This window comes from Cetorhinus maximus, chromosome 26 (assembly GCF_964194155.1).
Source record: "Cetorhinus maximus chromosome 26, sCetMax3.hap1.1, whole genome shotgun sequence".
In the NCBI taxonomy this organism is placed as follows: domain Eukaryota; kingdom Metazoa; phylum Chordata; class Chondrichthyes; order Lamniformes; family Cetorhinidae; genus Cetorhinus; species Cetorhinus maximus.
The window spans coordinates 14,455,711-14,474,990 of record NC_135904.1 but is presented as its reverse complement, the minus strand read 5'-3'; the positions used below and the strand labels follow the sequence as shown (position 1 = coordinate 14,474,990).

Here is a 19,280-nt window from a genome sequence, read left to right as displayed (position 1 = left end):
CAGATTCATCATTCAGATCATGGCATCTTTCTGTCCACTTCTGGGGGAAATCTCCACAATTCCCGTCGGCCCCTTTCATTTAAATCTTCAGATGCATAATTGGTCCATCTAACCTCTGCACTGCAGGTGGTGCTGGGTGGGTGGGTGGGTGGCTAAGGCATGTTTTTAATATCAAAATGTGCATGCAGTCCATCTTTTTGGAAAGAATAATAAAAGGTCACCTTTAAAAGAAAAATGTCCAAATAAATATATTTGTCCCTATGTTTTGGAAATTCTGTATACTCTGAGGGTTCAGCTAGTTTTCATACACAAATTGCACGCAGTGTGAATTGCCTGCTCACTATTGTGCAGCTTTCATAGAATCATTGTCTCTCTGTCTTTCAGGGCATGTAGTGCAATCTTCACAGCTTTGGAACAAAGTCAAGAATCAATAGAAATTACAAGCGAAGATAATATTATTCAGGTTTGTTAATTAATGTTTTCAGTCTCCTCACTCTGAAAGTGGTAACAACCAGCAAACGTCTTCCATATTTTCAATCACTATATTGTATCAACGTTCTCTATTTTCACCTTTAAATGCAAAATTCACAGAGTGTAAACAGCACATAATTAACCCACCATGATGCTGATTAAAATCAAAGGCAAAGTACTGTGGATGTTTGAAATCTAAAATATGAACAGAAATTGCTGAAACTTCGTAACAATTCACACAGTTTATGAGAGGAATAAATTGTGAGTTTGAGCTCAGTGGCTTCTCATCAGAACTAGATATTGATGAAATAGCCTCGCAGGTTAGAAGGCCGGGCTGTATTAGTGCCATACCCAAGATGCTGGCCTGTCTCATCCTGCACTAGCAGTATACATTGAAGGGGCTAAATGATCCTTGTGAAATATTTTTTAGAAATTAAACTGACCAATGTAAGCTTGCAACATTCTCCTTTCTGAAATGGAAAATTGCAGTTTTAAGCTTTGCTCCAGGATCTATGAAATCAATCAGCAGACATTGCAGTACAGCGTTAAAGAACAGCTGCCTCGTTGCAGCCGGTATTTTTTGGGTCAAATGTTAACATTCGTCTGACTATTCCACTGGTTTAAGTGAATGCTAAAGATTCAGCAAAAAGGAGTTCAGAATGCTTCCAATGCCCTGTGCAGCATCCCTCCCTCAATGACCAAGAACAAATTTAATTAGCTATTCATTCCATTGCTGTTAGAAGCACAGAAAATTTGCAGCAGAGGAGGAGGCTGTTCGGCCCATTGTTCCTGTGCTAGCCAAAAAAGAACTATCCAACCTAATCCTAATTTCCACCTCTTGCTCTGTAGACCTCTAGGTTACAGCACTTCAAGTGCATTTCCAAGTATATTTTAATGTGATGAGGATTGTTTCGGGCAGTGAATTCCAGATCCCCACTACCTTCTGGGTGAAAAATTATCCTCAACTCCCCTCAAAATCCTTCTTATCAATCACTTTAAATCTATGTTTCCTAGTTACTGACCTCTCTGCTAGGGGAAACAGTTCCTTCCTATCCACTCTTCCTAGGTCCTTCATAATTTTGAACACCAATTAATTGACTCTCAGCCTCCTCTGTTCCACAGAAGTCAACACCAACTTATCCAATCTTTCCTCATCGCTAAAATACTCCACTCCTGGTAACATCCTTGTAAATCCCCTCTTTGGTGCAGTCACTTGCTTCCTATAATGTAGTGACAAGAACTGTACACAGTCCTGCTTCCAATAGTTTGAGAGCTTTGATGAGCTGTTAAATAAATGTAAGTTTTAGCTGACCCTTTATTTTGTTTCTTGAGGAAAGCACAGACTGTGCAACAAAACAGTGAGTGACGTACTATGGGACTTTGAGGATGCCTGAGCTGTGTGATTGGCTTATCTGCCCCCTGTTCAATGCATCCTTTCACCTACCTCCAGTATTCTCCGTCTACCTGGACACCTCCTTCTGGCCTCTTACCTGCTCTTGATCTTCTCATTGAGAATTGTTGGCGTGCCATCAGCCGTCTTAATTTCTCTGATCCTCTCACCCACTCCAACCTGTCTCCTTCTGAACTTGCCTCACTCCGTTTCCTCAGGTTAAACCCTGACTTTATCAAACCTGCTGAAAAGGGTGGTGCTGTTGTTGTCTGGCAGAAGCTGAGCGCCAACTCTCAGGCACTCTTCTACCTCCCCCTGGACCATGACCCCACCACTGAACATCAGGCTGTTGTTTCCAGGACTGTCACTGACCTCATCTCCTCCAGAGATCTTCCCTCCATAGCTTCCAAACTCATAGTCTCCCAACCCTGCACAGCCCGCTTCGACCTCTTTCCCAAAATCCACAAACAGGATTGTCCTGGTAGACCCATCATTTCAGCCTTTGTTGCCCCACGGAACTCATTTCTTCCTATCTTGACTCCATTCTCTCTCTCTTTGTCTAGCCTCTTCCCACCTACATTTGTGATTTCTCCGATGCCCTACATCATATCAACAATTTCCAGTTTCCTGGCCCTAACCACTGCCTCTTCACCATGGACTTCCAATCCCTCTACACCTCCATCCTCCATCAGGATGGTCTGAGGGCTCTCTGCTTCTTCCTTGTATAGAGGTCCGAACAACCCCCATCACCCACCACTCTCCTCTGTCTGGCTGAACTTGTTCTCTCACTGCACAATTTCTCCTTAAACTTGTCTCACTTCCTCCAGATAAAAGGTGTGGCTATGGGTACCCGCATGGGCCCCAATTATGCCTGTCTTTAAGTGGGGTATGTGGAACATTCCTTGTTCCAACCCTACTCAGGCCCCCTCCCTCTCTCTTTCTCGTACATCGATGACTGTATTGGTGCCGCTTCATGCTCTCGTCTGGACCTGGAAAAATTTATCAGTTTTGCTTCCAACATCCACCCTTTCTCACCTCTCCATGCACCATCTCTGACACTTCCCTTCCATTCCTTGTCCTCTCTGTCTTCATTTCTGATGATAGACTGTCCAACAATATTCACTACAGGCCCTCCGACCCCCACAGCTAACACGACTACAGCTCCTCACACCCTGCTTCCTTTAGTGACTCCATCCCATTCTCTCAGTTCCTTCGCCTCCATTGCATCTGTTCCGATGATGCCACTTTCCAAAAAGGCGCTCCTGACATGTCCTCCTTCTTCCTTGACCAAGGTTTTCCACCCACGATGGTTGACAGGGCCCTCAACCGTGTCCGACCCATCTCCCGCGCCTCTGCCCTCACACCTTCCTCTCCCTCCCAGAACCATGATAGGGTCATCCCCCTTGTCCTCACTTTTCACCAATCAGCCTCTGCATTCAAAGGATCATCCTCTGCCATTTCCCATCATGCCACCACCAAACACATCTTCCCCTCGCCCCCTATTGTCAGCATTCTGTAGGGACCATTCCTTCTGGGGCACCCTGGTCCACTCCTCCATCACCCCCAATACCTCATCCCCCTCGCATGGCACCTTCCCATGCAATCGCAGAAGATGCAGCACCTGCCCCTTTACGTCCACTCTCCTCACTGTCCAAGGCCCCAGCGCTTCACTTTCACCTCCTTCAATTTGCTCTACTGCATTTGCTGCTCCCAATGCGGTCTCCTCTACATCGGGGAGACTAAACGCAGACTGGGTGACCGCTTTGCTGAACACTTCACTCAGTTCGCAAGCATGACCCAGACCTTCCTGTCACTTGCCATTTCAACACTCCATCCTGCTCTCATGCCCACATGTCTGCCCTTGGCCTGCAGCAATGTTCCAGTGAAGCCCAACACAAACTGGAGGAACAGCACCTCATCTTCCGATTAGGCACCTTACAACCTTCCAGACTTAAACATGGAGTTCAACAACTTCAGACCATGAACTCACCCCTCTTGACTCCTTTTTTAATCCAATTTTTATTTATTTCTTTAAAAAGGTGTTTATTTTTTATATTTAATGATTTATTCATTTTTTCTTTTCCCCAAACCTGCCCTCCCCGCACACGGCCATCTGTCACTTGTTTTTATGTTGTGCTTTCACAAGTTCTGACCCTTGTTCTGCTATTAACACCTTCTGCTATCTTACCTTTATTCCACTATCAGCACCTTCTTTACTCTTTGCCACTAACACTCCCTTTGTCTTGTGTCCATGACAATCTTAATCTTTTAGCTTTTTGTTTTAATCAATCTCTCCTTAGCTGTCACCTATCCCTGACCTTTTATCTTGTTCTACCTGCTCTGCCCCCTCTTAAACAGTATAAAATCCATCATATTTTTACTTTTTAGCTCTGAAGAAGAGTCAGACAGTCTTGAAATGTTAATTCTGTTTCTCTCTGCACAGATGCTGCCAGACCTGCTGATTTTGTCCAGCATTTTCTGTTTTTATTTCAGATTTCCAGCAGCCACAGTATTTTGCTTTAATCTTGGTTTATTACAGTTGTTTAACTCTCATACTGCAACACTACAACTACTACTACTGAAAGTCATTTGGAGCTTTTATATCAGTGCTTGTCGTGGTGGGGGATGGGGGAGTTCTTGCAATTGGTTCCTGTCAATGTAGCTAACCCTTGCATTGCATAATTCAACCCAGATTGTATTAATCCCATGTTGGAGGGCAATGGCAATTCCTGTGTATGCTCTAACCTAGTGCAGTGTCTAGTGCCAATAAGTAGCATGTAGCTTATAGTTTCTAATGCTGTAGACACAACCTGTAGGACTCCTACAAATAGAGATCAATCTGGGCTGAATTCAGATATTGAACTTGGAGGTGAAAGGGCATATTGCTACCTCGCTCAGAGTATCCTGTAGATAGCCACAATGATTTATTGTTGCTAAACATTCTGGAACAGTTCTAGCAGACTGGAGGGTGGCAAATGTAACCCCATTATTTAAAAAAGTGGGAGTGAGAAAACTGAATTACAGACCAGTTAGCCTAACATCAGTAATAGGTAAAATGTTATAGTCCATTATAAAGGATATGATAACAGGACACTTAGCAAATATCAATGGGATTAGATAAAGTCAACATGGATTTATGAAAGGGAAATGATATTTGACAAACCTACTGGAGCTTTTTGAGGATGTGAATTACAGACATCTCTGGATTGCTGGCACACTCCCACTCTGCTTGCTTAGCTGAAAAAAAAAACCAGGAAGCTGCAGGGAGTGCAAGCGTTTGCGAGTGCTCGATGTGGAGCATTAGCCCTGTAAGAAGAGTCACTGAACTCGGAGTAAAAAACGTGTGGTTGTTGAAGGTGAACGTTGCCTCAGGATTGAAACAGCGATGCCAAAGTTATAAAGTTGTGTTTTTCTGAAGAAATCCTATTACCAAATAAAAGCATTGACTGCATAATATCAGGCCTCCTTTAGCCCAACAATGCAACCCCTGTGTCTACAGCAGCTTGTTGAGCAGTAATATTTCTTGAGTGGGAAAAGAATCTGTACGTTTGATTTCAAAATGTGTCACTGGCAATGAATGACATTTGAAGTGAAGTCACTTATGCAGGTAAACACCAGCAAGAGAGAGTCCCACAAACAGCAATGAAATACTGGTAAATGGCCAGTCAACCTGGTTAATATTTGTTTGAGGGATGAATCATCACCAGGACATTAGGGGTACTTCTTGCTCCTCTTTCAACAGGCAAATGGGGCCTTGGCTTAACATCTCACCATGTGGTGACACAGCACTGTCTTGGCCTTCATTGACGGGCTCAAGTCCTACATTGGAGCTGCAGCCCATGACTTAAGATGTAAGAATGTTGCCAGTTGAGCCTAGCTGACGCTTAACTCATTGTCCTTTCCCCCCGCCAGTAAAATGTTGGTGTTCTGTAGGATGGTATAGTGTTGATGGAGAGAATCTGCTCCTCTGTGTTTTGAGTGAAGCTTTCTCCTATCTTTTATAAAGCTCTAACACAGTTTCTGCTTCCTGGCGATAAACGAGTGATGAGGATGGAGAAGGCTATCGATTGAAAATAACGTCACAAAGAACATTTCTGTAATGTAGCTGGGTGCTGAGACTAATTCCTCCAACTAAAACTTCACAAGTGAAGCAAATCAACTGCAACACTTCTGCAAGCCTAACCCACCTGGCCTGTTCTACAATTACATGTAGAATACAGTTCAGCCATGGTGATTCAGGAGGGCTGATGTCACTCTGCACGGATTGTATTCACTCCTATAGTTGGTCAGGAACGACAGAGATTTATTCCCTCAGCTGACGAGGGCTGTTGAGTGCTAATGCTGTTCAATTCCTATTACAGTTGTCACTAAGAAGTAAACATTAGGATAGAATCTGAACAACCATGAACCATAAACTTCCAATCATTTCATTGTTGAAGGAAGTTCCTCTGCACAGCAGAGACCCTAACCAACAGTTACTGAACCATAAGCATTTAATAAATCTTCCATTTGGAGCATACACATCAGGCCTGAAATATCTGGTTGATATAAAATTTTGCTTGTGTTCCACAGTATGTGAATCCTACATTTGAAGTGATGATGGGTTACCAGCGAGAGGAATTGATTGGGAAGGAGCTAACAGAAGTGCCTAAAAGCGATAAAAATAAAACTGATCTTTTAGACACGATCAACTCCTGTATTAAAAAAGGAAAGGTGAGTGATTGGTGATGTGACCCCTCCAGGGGATGGGGGTTGATTGCCAATGTCTAATTTCACCCCCACTCACCCCGCCTCTCTCATCCCTTTCGTCGTCCCCTCTCTAACCCCCCTCCCCCTCTCACTCTTGTGCAGAGTATTTAACTTAAACAAACAGTCTGTCGTAATCATGCATTTGATGTGGCCTGCTTGGACTTCAGCAAGGCTTTTGATAAGGTCCCGCATGGGTGACTGATAACGAAGGTAAGAGCCCATTGGATCCAAGGCAGTTTGGCAAATTGGATCAGAATTGGCTGAGTGACAGGAACCAGAGGGTGATGGTTGAGGGGTGTTTTTATGACTGGATGCCTGTGTCCAGTGGGGTTCCACAGGGATCGGTGTTGGGTCCCTTGCTGTTTGTGTTATATATAAACGATTTCGACTTGAATGCAGGAGGGTTGATCGGTAAGTTCGAGGATGACACGGGAATTGGTGGGGTGGTAAATAGTGAGGAGGATAGCCTTAGATTACAGGGGGATATAGACGGGCTGGTCAGATGGGTTGATCAGTGGCAAATGGAATTTAATCCGGATAAGTGTGAGATGATGCACTTGGGCAGGACAAACAAGGCACGGGAATACACATTGAATGGTAGGACCCTGGGAAGTACTGAGGATCAGAGGAGTGCATGTCCACCAGTCCCTTAAGGTAGCGGGACAGGTAGATAAGGTGGTTAAGAAGACATATGGGATACTTGCCTTTATTATCTGAGGCATAGAATATAAGAGCAGGGAGGTTATGCTGGAACTGTATAAAACGCTGGTTAGGCCACAGCTAGAGTATTGCGTGCAGTTCTGGAATCCGCATTATAGGAAGGATGTGATTGCACTAGAGAGAGTGCAGAGGAGATTTACCAGGATGTTGCCTGGGCTGGAGAGTTTTAGTTATGAGGAGAGATTGGATAGACTGGGGTTATTTTCCCTGGAACAGAGGAGATTGAGGTGTATAAAATGATGAGGGGCATAGATAGAGTAGACGGGAAGGAACTTTTCCCCTTGGTGGAGGGATCAATAACCAGGGGGCATAGATTGAAGGTAAGGGGCAGGAGGTTTAGAGAAGATGTGAGGAAGAATTTTTTCACCCAGAGAGTGGTGGGAGTCTGGAACTCACTGCCTGAAAGGGTGGTAGAGGCAGAAACCCTCATAACATTTAAGAAGTATTTGGATATGCACTTGTGATGCCATGGCATACAAGGCTATGAGCCTAGTGCTGGAACATGGAATTAGAATAGTGACCTACTTGTTTGATCGGCGCAGACTTGTTGGGCCGAAGGGCCTTTTTCTGTGCTGTAGACCTTTATGACTCTAAAGACCTCTCTGTGACTGGTAATTACTTTTGGTGAATACTCAATCATACAACAAACTAAAGACACTGATCCAGACCATGAGTATGAATTGATCAAGGTAGTCCCATTACCTAATCTGAGGAATTCCTCACAAACCAATGAGAGAAAACTGAGCTGCCCTGATCTCAATGCTGCCACAATACAAATCTATTTCAGTTTGATGAATTCCTATTTGAATCTATTTGCATTTATGCTTTTTCAGGAGTGGCAAGGAATGTACTATGGCAGAAAGCGAAATGGAGACAGTGTACAACAAAATGTGAAGATAACTCCTGTCATAGGACAGGGAGGGTGAGTACAGCGGTCTTTGCTATCTAGTTCAATCTAAACAAGTGACTACAATATAAGCCCAACATACAAACTGAACTTTAACTTCTGATCCTGTGTTTCTGTCCCCGTTTTAACTGATTAAACTTCCTTGTTTTCTGATTTCCAATCCTCTAACACTTCATTGCAGAATGAGTTATTTTCTGTCTCCTTTCCCAGTCTGTTTTTGGCCATTTTATTTTAGTATTCCTCTTATTCAAGTTTCTATCCTCTTTGCCCCTCTCGCTCCTCTCCTCTCTTCCCACCCCCCAAAAGAACTGAAAACCTAACAATTTATTGGAAGAAGTTCTCCAAATCTCTGCCAATGCTTCTTGGTGAATGCCAAGCTGGATGGATGGAAGTAACGCCATCTAACGTCTTGCTTGGCTTCTTGCCCCCTGGTCCGACTTGGATATTTATACCTTACCAGTTACCTATACCAGTTCTATCCTGGCATGCTCAAAAGTTGCAAATTAATTATTTCTTGAACTGAGTGGTGCACGTGGTTTGAGGTACCCATGGATTGATGAATCAGGAGATGGAAATCTGAATCCAAATTAACAAAGGTTGTGAGATGGATTTTCATCTGAGCCTCTTGCTTGTATTTCTGCCTGGAGCCTCGGTCTATTTTACAAGGCTTGGGTGTAGCGGGGAAGGGACACCACATGTGTTTTTATGCATCAGTGGATTGGAAGCAATAGCAATAAACAATTTCTATTTTGGCTTCCATTTAAGGATTCATATCTCCATTTTCATTGGCTGGCTTTTATGCTGCTTTTTTTGTGCAAAAAGATTAATATTTGTTCAGAACAATGAAATTGAAGATTTGAATTCTGGTCCACGGCAACTGATTAGAACAGGCAATGAGTGTGGACATGATGTTTTATTGAAGAATTAGGGGCTTGGTGGTGGAGTGGAGACCTGAGCCTGTTTGTTGCACAGGCCTCTAATCAAGTTCAGAATTGGGTTTGGACCAGATGGAATTTGTACAGTTTATTATATATTTTTTAATTGTTTTCTAAAAGGATCTTCTAATTCAGGTAATATTTTAATGTTGTTTAATTGCAGAAGCAAGATCTTTCCAAAGGGCTGTTACCGCATGCTCACTATTTTTCCTTTACTCAGTTTATCTGCTCAACTCTCCCCGATTTTAGATTTTACTTATCATTCAAGATCTGTGTTGTAGGAATTTAAAAATATTCTAATTAGAGCTTCTTTCTCAATAGGAAAATTAGACACTATGTGTCTATTAAGAGACCATGTAATGAAAACAAGGTAGGTGTAAGCGATCTGTGTTTACTTCCTTTCCTCTGCTTCTCAATCTTATCTGGAGCGGTATTTTTCATACAATCCTCTTGTTTTTCTACAGGCTGACAAATTTCAGTCATGTGATCGGGTTCAGGCCGAATCCCAAACAGGTAAAGTTGTTTGTACCTCTTGTGTGCTCCCATCAGTCTAGCAAACTGATTGCAAGCTTTGTTTCCTAAAGTAAATGAATAATATGTATCTAGTGTGAGGGTCATTCCTTGATTAGAATCTGGTGAAATAGTTACTTCCAATTAGCCTAAGGTCATGCGGCAGAGGAAGCAGTTTCTTCAAAGGGAGTTCTCTAGATTTGGCTCCCAGATGAGTCTCTGTCTTATTACTGAGCACATGCAGGTTTTTTTCCTTTGTCTCTTCTCCAGCTGCTGCACAAAAAACCATGCACAAAGTAGGTCTTGGGAAATCTGTCATTTGGTGGGGAAAGGGTGAGAAGACAGAGTACATGTTACTCTGGATGAATGTGGCTGTAACTGTCTTGCAGACGTTGAGACCTGAGCACTGGTTTATTGTGCAGCTTTCCAACTGAAGTCTGACTTGGTTTGGACTGATTGGAATCTGCACAGTTTAATATCAATAAAAAGTTTCCAAAAAGCTCTCCTGATTCAGGCCAGTTCAGAGGTCATTTCGAGAATTAAAGGCATTTGAAGTTTGCTTTTTTAAAAGAAAACTAAATGACAACATAATGAGCTATTCCTGAAATAGAATGTGTTTGTAGAATCGTAGAATGATGCAGTACAGCAATTTGGCCCATTGTGCCTGTGTCAGCTCTTTGATAGTTATCTGATTAGTCACACTCCCCTCCCCTTTCCCATAAATCTGCAATTGTTTCCCCTTCATGTATTTATCCAGTAGCAGGGCAGGTAGATAAGGTGGTTAAGAAGGCATATGGGATACTTGCCTTTATTAACCGAGGCGTAGAATACAAGAGCAGGGAGGTTATGTTGGAACTGTATAAAACGCTGGTTAGGCCACAACTGGAATACTGCGTGCAGTTCTGGTCACCAGATTGTAGGAAGGATGTGATTGCGCTGGAGAGGGTGCAGAGGAGATTTACCAGGATGCTGCCTGGAGTGGAGGGTCTGAGCTATGAGGAAAGATTGGATAGGCTGGGGTTGTTTTCCTTGGAGCAGCAAAGGCTCAGAGGGGACCTGATAGAGGCGTATAAGATTATAAGGGGCATAGATAGGGTGGATAGGAAGGCACTTTTTCATGTTGGTAGAGGGGTCAATAACCAGGGGCATAGATTTAAGGTAAGAGGTAGAAGGTTAAGAGGAGTGTTGAGGTGAAATTTTTTCACCCAGAGGGTGGTAGGAGTCTGGAACTCACTGCCTGAAAGGGTGGTTGAGTCAGAAACTCTCATAACATTTAAGAAGTATTTAGATATTCACTTGCACATTGCCATAGCCTCCAGAGTTATGGGCCAAGAACTGGGAAATGGGATCAGTGCAGTCAGATCTTTGTTGACTGGCGTGGACACGATGGGCTGAATGGCCTTTCTGTGCTGTAAGCGTCTGAGAGTCTTTTGGAAGTTATTGGCTCTGCTTCCACTGCCCTTTCAGGTAGCAGCACATTCCAGATCACAAACTTGCTGTGTATTTTTTTTAATTTCCTCAACATCTGGTTGTTTTGCCAATAACCTTAAATCTGTGTCCCCTGGTTACCGACCCTTCTGCCACTGGAAACAGAGTAAATAAGGAGAAATCATTAAAATCATTCAAGCTTTTTCACCAATGTATGTGAGCAAACAACTCTTTGTGCATGGTGGAGGAGATCCAATGAACTGCTAGGATTGGATTCATAACCACAGTTCTGCAAGTTGACAGTCCTGCTCACTGATGTCAACTGAGGCCTCTGACACTGAACTCCAGTGCCCATTTCAAAACCCAGTCCCCGTGCTGATCCTTTCAAGGCAGATAACTTTTCAGTCATTTAGGTGCATGTGGGTGGAAGAGAAGAATGACTGATGGGTTAAGGATTTCTGTTGGTGGTATCCATGGAGATAGGGAGGTTAGACCGCAGCATCCCATTATCAGGGGGAGGATGTGAGAATGGGGAGGGGAAGGAGAGGGAAGTTTGTGTTCTCTGGTTTATTAGTTCATTGCTTCCTTTACAGACATCCATACTTGTAAACACAAAGACAGGAGGAAAAGTTCAGATGTCCGATCCAACACTTCACGGGGGAGCGATGGTATGTTAAGTGCTACAAGGTCACAGTAACTTCTGCTGTCGATTTATCTCTGTGTGTTTGTGGAGCGGGTGACCTTGGAAAGCATCAGTCAAAACTACAATATGTTCCAGGAGTTGAAGTATTGGTTGAAGTACTTGGTTAAAAAGGTAAAAATGCTTTTTAAGGCCTTCCTAAAAGTAATAGTTAATCTTGCTATAAGAAATAGGACCAGAAATCGGCCATTTGACCCTTAAACTGCTACACCATTCAATACGATTACAGCTGATCATCAACCTCAACTCCGTTTACCTTCACTGTCCCCATATCTCTTAATTGCCTTTAGTACCTAAAAATCTATTTCTTTTTATTCATTCATGGGATGTGGGCATCACTGACTAGGCCAGCATTTAATGCCCATGCCGAATTGCCCTTGAGAAGATGGTGGTGAGCTGCAGCCTTGAACCGCTGCAGTCCATGTGGTCCATAGTGCTGTAAGGGAGGGAGTTCCAGGATTTTGACCCAGCGACAGTGAAGGAACGGTGATATATTTCCAAGTCAGGATGGTGAGTGGCTTGGAGGGTAACTTCCAGGTGGTGGTGTTCCCATGTAGCTGCTGCCCTTGTCCTTCTAGATGGTAATGGTTGTGGGTTTGGAAGGTGCTTAGTGAGTTCCTGCAGTGCATCTTGTAGATAGTACACATTGCTGGCAATGTGTGTCGGTGGTGGAGGGAGTGAATGTTTGTGGATGGGGTGCCAATCAAGAGGGGCTGCTTTGTCCTGGATGGTGTCGAGCTTCTTGAGTGGTATTGGAGCTGCACTCATCCAGGCAAGTGGAGAGTATTACATCATACTCCTGACTTGTGCCTTCTAGATGGTGGACAAGCTTTGGGAATCAGGAAGTGAGTTACTCGCCACAGGATTCCTGGCCTCTGACCTGCTCTTGTAGCCACGGTATTTATATGGCTAGTCCAGTTCAGTTTCTGGTCAATGGTAACCCCAGGATGATAGTGAGGGTTCAGCGATGGTAATACCATTGAACATCAAGGGGCGATGGTTAGATTCTCTCTTGTTGGAGATGGTCAGTGCTTGGCACTTATGTCCTGTGAATGTTATTTGCCTCTTACCAGCCCAAGCCTGGATATTATCCAGGTCTTGCTGCATTTGGACATGGATTGCTTCAGTATCTGAGGAGTCGCAAATGGTGCAGAACATTGTGCAATCATCAGCGAAGCAACCCCTTGATCTCTCTCTTGAATACACTCAGGTAGAGAATTCCAAAGATTCGCAACCCTTTGAGTGAAGCTTTTCTCCCTTCATCTCAGTCATAAATTCAGAGGCTGTGATACTGAGTTTTAGATTCCCCAGCCAGGGGAAACATTGTCCCAGCATCAAACCCTTAAAAATGTTGTCAATGAGATCACCTCATTCTTCTAAACTCCAGGGGATATAGGACTAATGTACTCAATCTCTCCTCGGGCGATCCCCTCATTCCAGGAACAAATCCAGTGAACTTTAGCTGCACTCCCTCTAAGGCAAGTATATCCTTCCTTGGGTAAGGAGCCAAAATTGTACACTGTATTCCAGGTGCGGTTTCACTAAGACCCTGTACAATTGCAGCAAGACTTCTTTACTCATACTCCAATCACTTTGTAATAAACGCTAACATACTATTTGCTTACCACCTTACTCGCTCTACCTGCATGTTAACTTCCTGTGATTTCGCCCCAGGTCCCTCTACACCAATATTTCCCAGTCTCTCACCATTTAAAGTATATTCTGCTTTTCTATATTTCCTTCTAAAGAGAATAACTTCACATTTCCCCACATTATACTCCATCTGCCATGTTCTTGCCCACTCACTTAGCTTGCCTATATTCCTCTGCAGCCTCTGTCGTCCTCCACTGCTTACTTCCCACCTAACTTCATATTGTCAGCAAACTTGGCTACGTTGCACTCCATTTCCGTCTCCTTATCTAAGTCATTGATATCGATTTTAAATAGCTGAAGCCCAAGCACTGATCCTTGTAGTACCCCACTGGTTATAGAGCCTGCAGGGATCCCCAAAATCCTGTGGGCTTCGGAAACTTGGACGACCTACAGCAAGCACCTCAAAGCACTGGAGAAGTACCACAAGTGGTGCCTTCACAAGATCTTCCAAACCTGGTGGCAAGAAAGGAAATCCAACAGCAGCATCCTCTCCCAAGTCATCATGCCCAGTATCGAGGTGCAAGTTGCTCAAAACCAGCTCCACTGGGTCGTTCGTGTGTCTGACACCAGATTCCCTTAACACCTTCTCTACCTGGAACTCGGTCACAGTAGGAGACTCCCTGGAGGACAGCAGGAACGCTTTAGTGATGTCCTCAAAACATCCCTGAAGAGGCCAAACACCCCCACCGACTCCTGAGAGATGTTGGCTTGTGCCAAGCAGTTAAGGAAGGCTCATTCAGGAAGGCACCAAACACATTGAGAGATTTTGGAAGTGTACGGAGGTGAATTCGAGGCCTTGGAGAGAACACACAAATCTCCAGACAGCCCATCTACCCAGCCCCTCAAGCACCACCTGCCCCGCATATGGTAGAGTCTGCAGATCACGCATTGGCCTTATCAGCCATTTCAGAATCCACTGGAACCAGAGTGGAAGCAAGTCAGAAGAAGAGAGGACGAATAGCCTGCCAACCTGAAGGTGACCTGTTTATTCCTACTTTTTTTTTCTGTCTGCTAACAATTATCAATGCTCGCTAATACATTACCCCCAATCCCAATACCCCTAAATTTTTAATAACTTTTTGTGTGGACCTTATCAAATGCTTTTTGAAAATCCAAGTACACGATATCCACTGGTTCTCCCTTATCCACCATGCTAGTTACACCTCCAAAAAAAAACCTCTAGGCAGATCCAACATAAAGTTATGACAAACCTGTTAATCATATTATGATTTTCCACATGCCCTGTTACCACATCCCGAATTATAGATTCTAGCATTTTCCCTTTTTCTAATGTTAACTTTTAAGGCTGACTCGCCTATAGTTCTGTGTTTTCTCTCTCCCTCCTTTCGTGAATAGCTGGGTTACGTTTGCTACTTTTCAACCTATTTGGAGATTGTTCTAGAATCTAGGGAATTTTGGAAAATCAAAACCATTGAATCCACTTATCTCTGCAGCTACCACTTTGAAGCCCAAGGATGCAGGCCATCCAATCCAGCCGATTTGTTGACACATTTCTCTCGTGCTATTTCCTTACTATAATATTTGAGTTCCTCATTTTCACTAGACATTTGGTTCACCACTGTTTCCAGAGTGTTACCTGTATTTCAATACTTTTGAATACTACTTCAAGTTTTACATCTCAATTTATAACCTGAAAGTAAGGCAAGCGAAGGATAAGGAATCCTATAGCCTGCTTTCCCACTTCCTAGTGGCTGGCCATGGGCTTATTTGCAAATGTCAAACCGACCAATGCATTTGCTGGAATTGAGGTGGAAGGAGGCCCCTCAGGAAGTAGAATCAAATAGTGCTGCAGTCTACCTGTGACCTAACTGACTTACTGGTGTTTGATACATTACATAACCTCCTAGCTGTTTGGTAATGTTGCTTTATGAACGTTCTGAGATCTTTACATCTGGTTGGTTGCTACAGAGGTAGTCAACGCATCTTGTTTGCATCTTGTACAAAGGGTGGAGAAAGATTGTGAAAGATGCAATCTCCATAAGTTCTAGCCTCTTTGGAACACAAGAATTAGGAGTAGGCTATTCGGCCCCTCGAGCCTGCTCCGTCATTTAGTCAGATCATGGCTGATCCAATTGTGGCCTCAACTCTACTTTCCTGTCTACCTCCTATAACCTTTGACTCCCTTGTTATTCAAGAACCTTATCTAATTCAGCCTTAAAAGTATTCAATATTCATAAAAATATTCCACTGCTCCCAGGGGAAGAAATTCCACAGTCTCTATCTTTATTAATCTCTCTCTCGTATTTTGTTCAATCCACAGGTAGCTCCCAGTTCAGAAGATCCTCTATTGCTAGGATACATTCCATGACCATTGAAGCTCCCATTACCAAGGTAGAACCTGAATTGGAAATCCTATATTCAAGTAATGCAATGCAGTCTAGTTTTTAAAGTATTTCCATTATATTAAATTTTCCAGTGTTTAGCGGTATTTCAGGAACGAACTCCAAAGCAATGAAATCAGAGAGTTTAATGTGTTTGACCTGATGCCAGTTTTGGCTCACTGGTGGTCTTTGCGACTTGTTGGAAGGATGTGGATTGAAGCCCCAATCCAAAGTCAAATGAGGTGCAAATTGTTTCTGAGGAGCTGATTATAAATAACTCTGACATGAAGCATTTATTGTACATTCTTCATGGGATTCTTTTGTTAAACTATTTTTTAAGGTAATAAATATCATAAATGTTGCACAAGAGAGCAGCTCAGAGCCAGTGGCCGAAGCTTTGGATCGGGTGCTGGAAATTCTTCGAACCACAGAGCTATACTCTCCACAGCTTGGAAGCAAGGATGATGACCCACATGCCAGTGATCTGGTCGACGGGCTAATGTCTGTAAGTTCAGTTTGAACCACGTCCTTCAGAATCATTTTACAAAGCCCCCTGGAATGTTTCTGCATTTTTATGCACCTTTGTTATACTGGGTTTACGCACATGGGGGTTATGCGTGTGGAAAGGTTTGTTAAGTATGAAGTGTAGGAATCAGATGAAGCTGTTCAAACCTTTGTTACCTGCGCCCTGTTTGATTTCTTCTAATCTTCACTCAGTTGTCAGCTCTGGCTCAGTTGTTAACGTGCACTCATCTCTAGTTCAGAAGATTGTGGGCCCAATACTGCAGAGGCTTGACCATAAGGATCCAGGCTGACACTGCAGTGCAGTACCGAGAGAGTGCTGCACTGTCAGAGGTGCAGTCTTTCAGATAGGATGTTCAACTGAGATCTGTATATCCTCCAGTGGACGTAAGAGATCCCATGGTACTATTTTGAAGAAGAACAAGGGAGTTGACCCCTGTGACCTTGCCAATATTTATCCCTCTACTAAAAAAAAATGTAGTTATCACCACATTGCTGTTAGTGGGATCTGGCTGTGTGGAAATTGGCTGCCACATTTCCTGCAACAGTGACTATACTTCAAGAGCACTTCATTGACTGTAAAGCACACTGGGGTGTTCATGGTTGTGAACAGCACTATATAAATGCAAGTCTCTGTCTTTCTTTCTTATTCACTAGCTCCCAATTCCACACTTTAGTCTCCATTTTCCTACAACCAAGCCAGGGTTCAGTGTTTAGTGGCAGAATTTTTAAAATGTGGACGAACTGGCGATTTGCGTCCCACTGCAGTGCAGAGTTCCAGACCGTTGGGCTGAATGGTCTCCTTCTGGGCTGTATCTTAATCTTCTGTGATTTTCAAGAAAGTGTCCCTGCAGATTCTGCTTAACAATTTGAGCTCCCTCTTGAGGAGTCAGCCACCAAGTGTGAGGTTGTTACTGCTGAAGTATGCTGTCAACCCCTTTTACTTTTGTGGACCCTCATTTTTCTATTCTGGAGCATGAATGCCCATCTAAAGATGGTGCACCAACTGCATCATTAAATGTAATGACAGTTTTCTGTCATGGGAGGAAGAAGAAGAGCATTAGTGAGGATTCTTGATCCTGATTGCTATTGGGTGACCCCTGCTTCTTGTGTCTAGGGACCTGATGAGAAGAATATTGACCCTCCACAGTCAAACAATACGCAACACTTTTTGTCTAGGCTTAAACATGAAAAATGACTTCAGTAAGGTCTTGGAGGGCCGGAGAGATCAAGGGCCATATGGCAGCAAGCACCACTGCTTCAGCAGAAGGGGAGTGGGGAGAAAGGGCTAAGAGATGTCACTATAAATATTAGCTCAATGGATCCCTGACCAGCCAGATGCTAATGCACAGTGTGGGGCAGCTGGATTTCTCGTTGAGCAATTGGCATTTAGATTTGATTATCACAAGGGGACCAACATCGAGTCAAACCTGAAATGTAACAGCAGCGCGTTTCTTTCAGAATGTTGAGGATGAGGCTGATTTATATCAATTATTCTTTTGAGAAGGCTGACTTGAGATTGAAATGTGTTTAGTGGGCCTTCAGTGGTTTTGGGTTCCCAGATGTTACAGTCTCTATTTTTAAAGAAAACTCACTGAGGGGTTTATTTAATATAAATAGATGGAGGAGATGTGATGCATTTAACTGTTGCGTTTTGTATGACCCCCAATTCTGCTGAAATGAGCAGCTACTGCTGTGACTAACACACTCAGACACGGACTGCAGAACCATTCCCTCAGAATCCCATTAGCCGGGCTCCCAAAATGACTACTCACTGGCCCTTGTCTAAGACAAAATAAAAAATTTACTAAACAAGAGAAGAACTCATGGCGTTGGGAGTAACATGTTGGTGAGGATAAAGGATTGGTTAGTTCACAGGAAGTAGTGAGTAAAGAAAGCACGTGGAATGCTTTCCTTTATCGGATGAAGTATAGAATACAAAAGCAGGGGTGTAATGCTGAAACTGTATAAAATGCTGATTTGGCCACAGCTGGAATTTTATGTACAGTTCTGGTCACCACATTTCAGGAAGGATATAAGTGCTCTGGAGAGAGTACAGAGCAGATTTACAAGAATGTTGCCAGGGCTTGAAAATTGCAGCTATGAGGGAAGATTGAAGCGGCTAGGGTTATTTTCCTTTGAACAGAGGAGGCTGAAGGGTGACCTGATTTGAGGTGTACAAATTTGGGGGCCTAGATAGGGTAGACAGGAAAGACTTGTTTCCCCAAGCTGAGGGGTTAATTACCAGGGGCCATAGATTTAAGGTGATTGGTAGAAGGATTAAAGGGGACATGAGGAAAAAAATTTTCACCCAGAGGGTGGTGGGCGTCTGGAGTTCGCTGCCTAAATTGGTGGTTGAGGCTGAAATGTTCAACTCCTTTAAAAGGTATCTGAATCTGCACCTGAAGTGCTGTAACCTGCAAGGCTATGGACCAGCTGCTGGAAAGTGGGATTAAAATGAGTGGCTAGTTTCTTTCTTTTCTGGCCAACGCAGACACAATGGGCTGAATGGCCTCTTTTTGTGCCGTAACTGTTCTGTGGAACTAATGGAGTGCCACAGGGATCAGTGCTGGGGCCTCAACTATTTACAATCTACAGTAATTATTTGGATGAAGGGTCAGAATGTACTGTAGCCAAATTTGCTGAAGACAAAGATAGATAGGAAAGCAAGCTGTGAGGAGGATACAAAGAGCCCATAAAGGGATATGGACAGGTTAAGTGAGCGGACAAAAAATTTAGCAGATGGAGTATAATGTGGGAAAATGTGAGGTTGTCCACTTTGTCAGGAAGAATAGGAAAGCAAAATATTATTTAAGTGGAGATAGAGTGCAGAACTCTGCAGTGTAGAGGGATCTCGGTGTTCTTGTACATGAATGATAAAAAGTTAGCATGCAGGCACAGCATAGTCTTTAGAATTCTCTTCTCCAGAGAGCAGTGGAGGCTGGGCCATTGA

The 19,280-nt window shown here is 43.4% G+C and overlaps 1 protein-coding gene across 3 annotated transcripts in view; it reads left to right on the top strand.

The window, feature by feature from the left end:
- The window catches only part of pde8a (phosphodiesterase 8A), a 123,777-nt gene that overhangs the window by 75,186 nt on the left and 29,311 nt on the right, over positions 1 to 19,280 (top strand). For all 3 annotated transcript variants that reach the window (XR_013573470.1, XM_078530159.1, XM_078530160.1), the window contains 8 exons: positions 385 to 463; positions 6,434 to 6,574; positions 8,164 to 8,252; positions 9,494 to 9,542; positions 9,637 to 9,685; positions 11,704 to 11,778; positions 15,745 to 15,815; positions 16,146 to 16,310. Coding sequence is in view for 2 of the 3 variants with exons in the window: in XM_078530159.1 (XP_078386285.1) it covers positions 385 to 463; positions 6,434 to 6,574; positions 8,164 to 8,252; positions 9,494 to 9,542; positions 9,637 to 9,685; positions 11,704 to 11,778; positions 15,745 to 15,815; positions 16,146 to 16,310 (718 nt within the window). In the remaining variant the exon portion in view is untranslated. The remainder of the gene's footprint in view (positions 1 to 384; positions 464 to 6,433; positions 6,575 to 8,163; positions 8,253 to 9,493; positions 9,543 to 9,636; positions 9,686 to 11,703; positions 11,779 to 15,744; positions 15,816 to 16,145; positions 16,311 to 19,280) is intronic.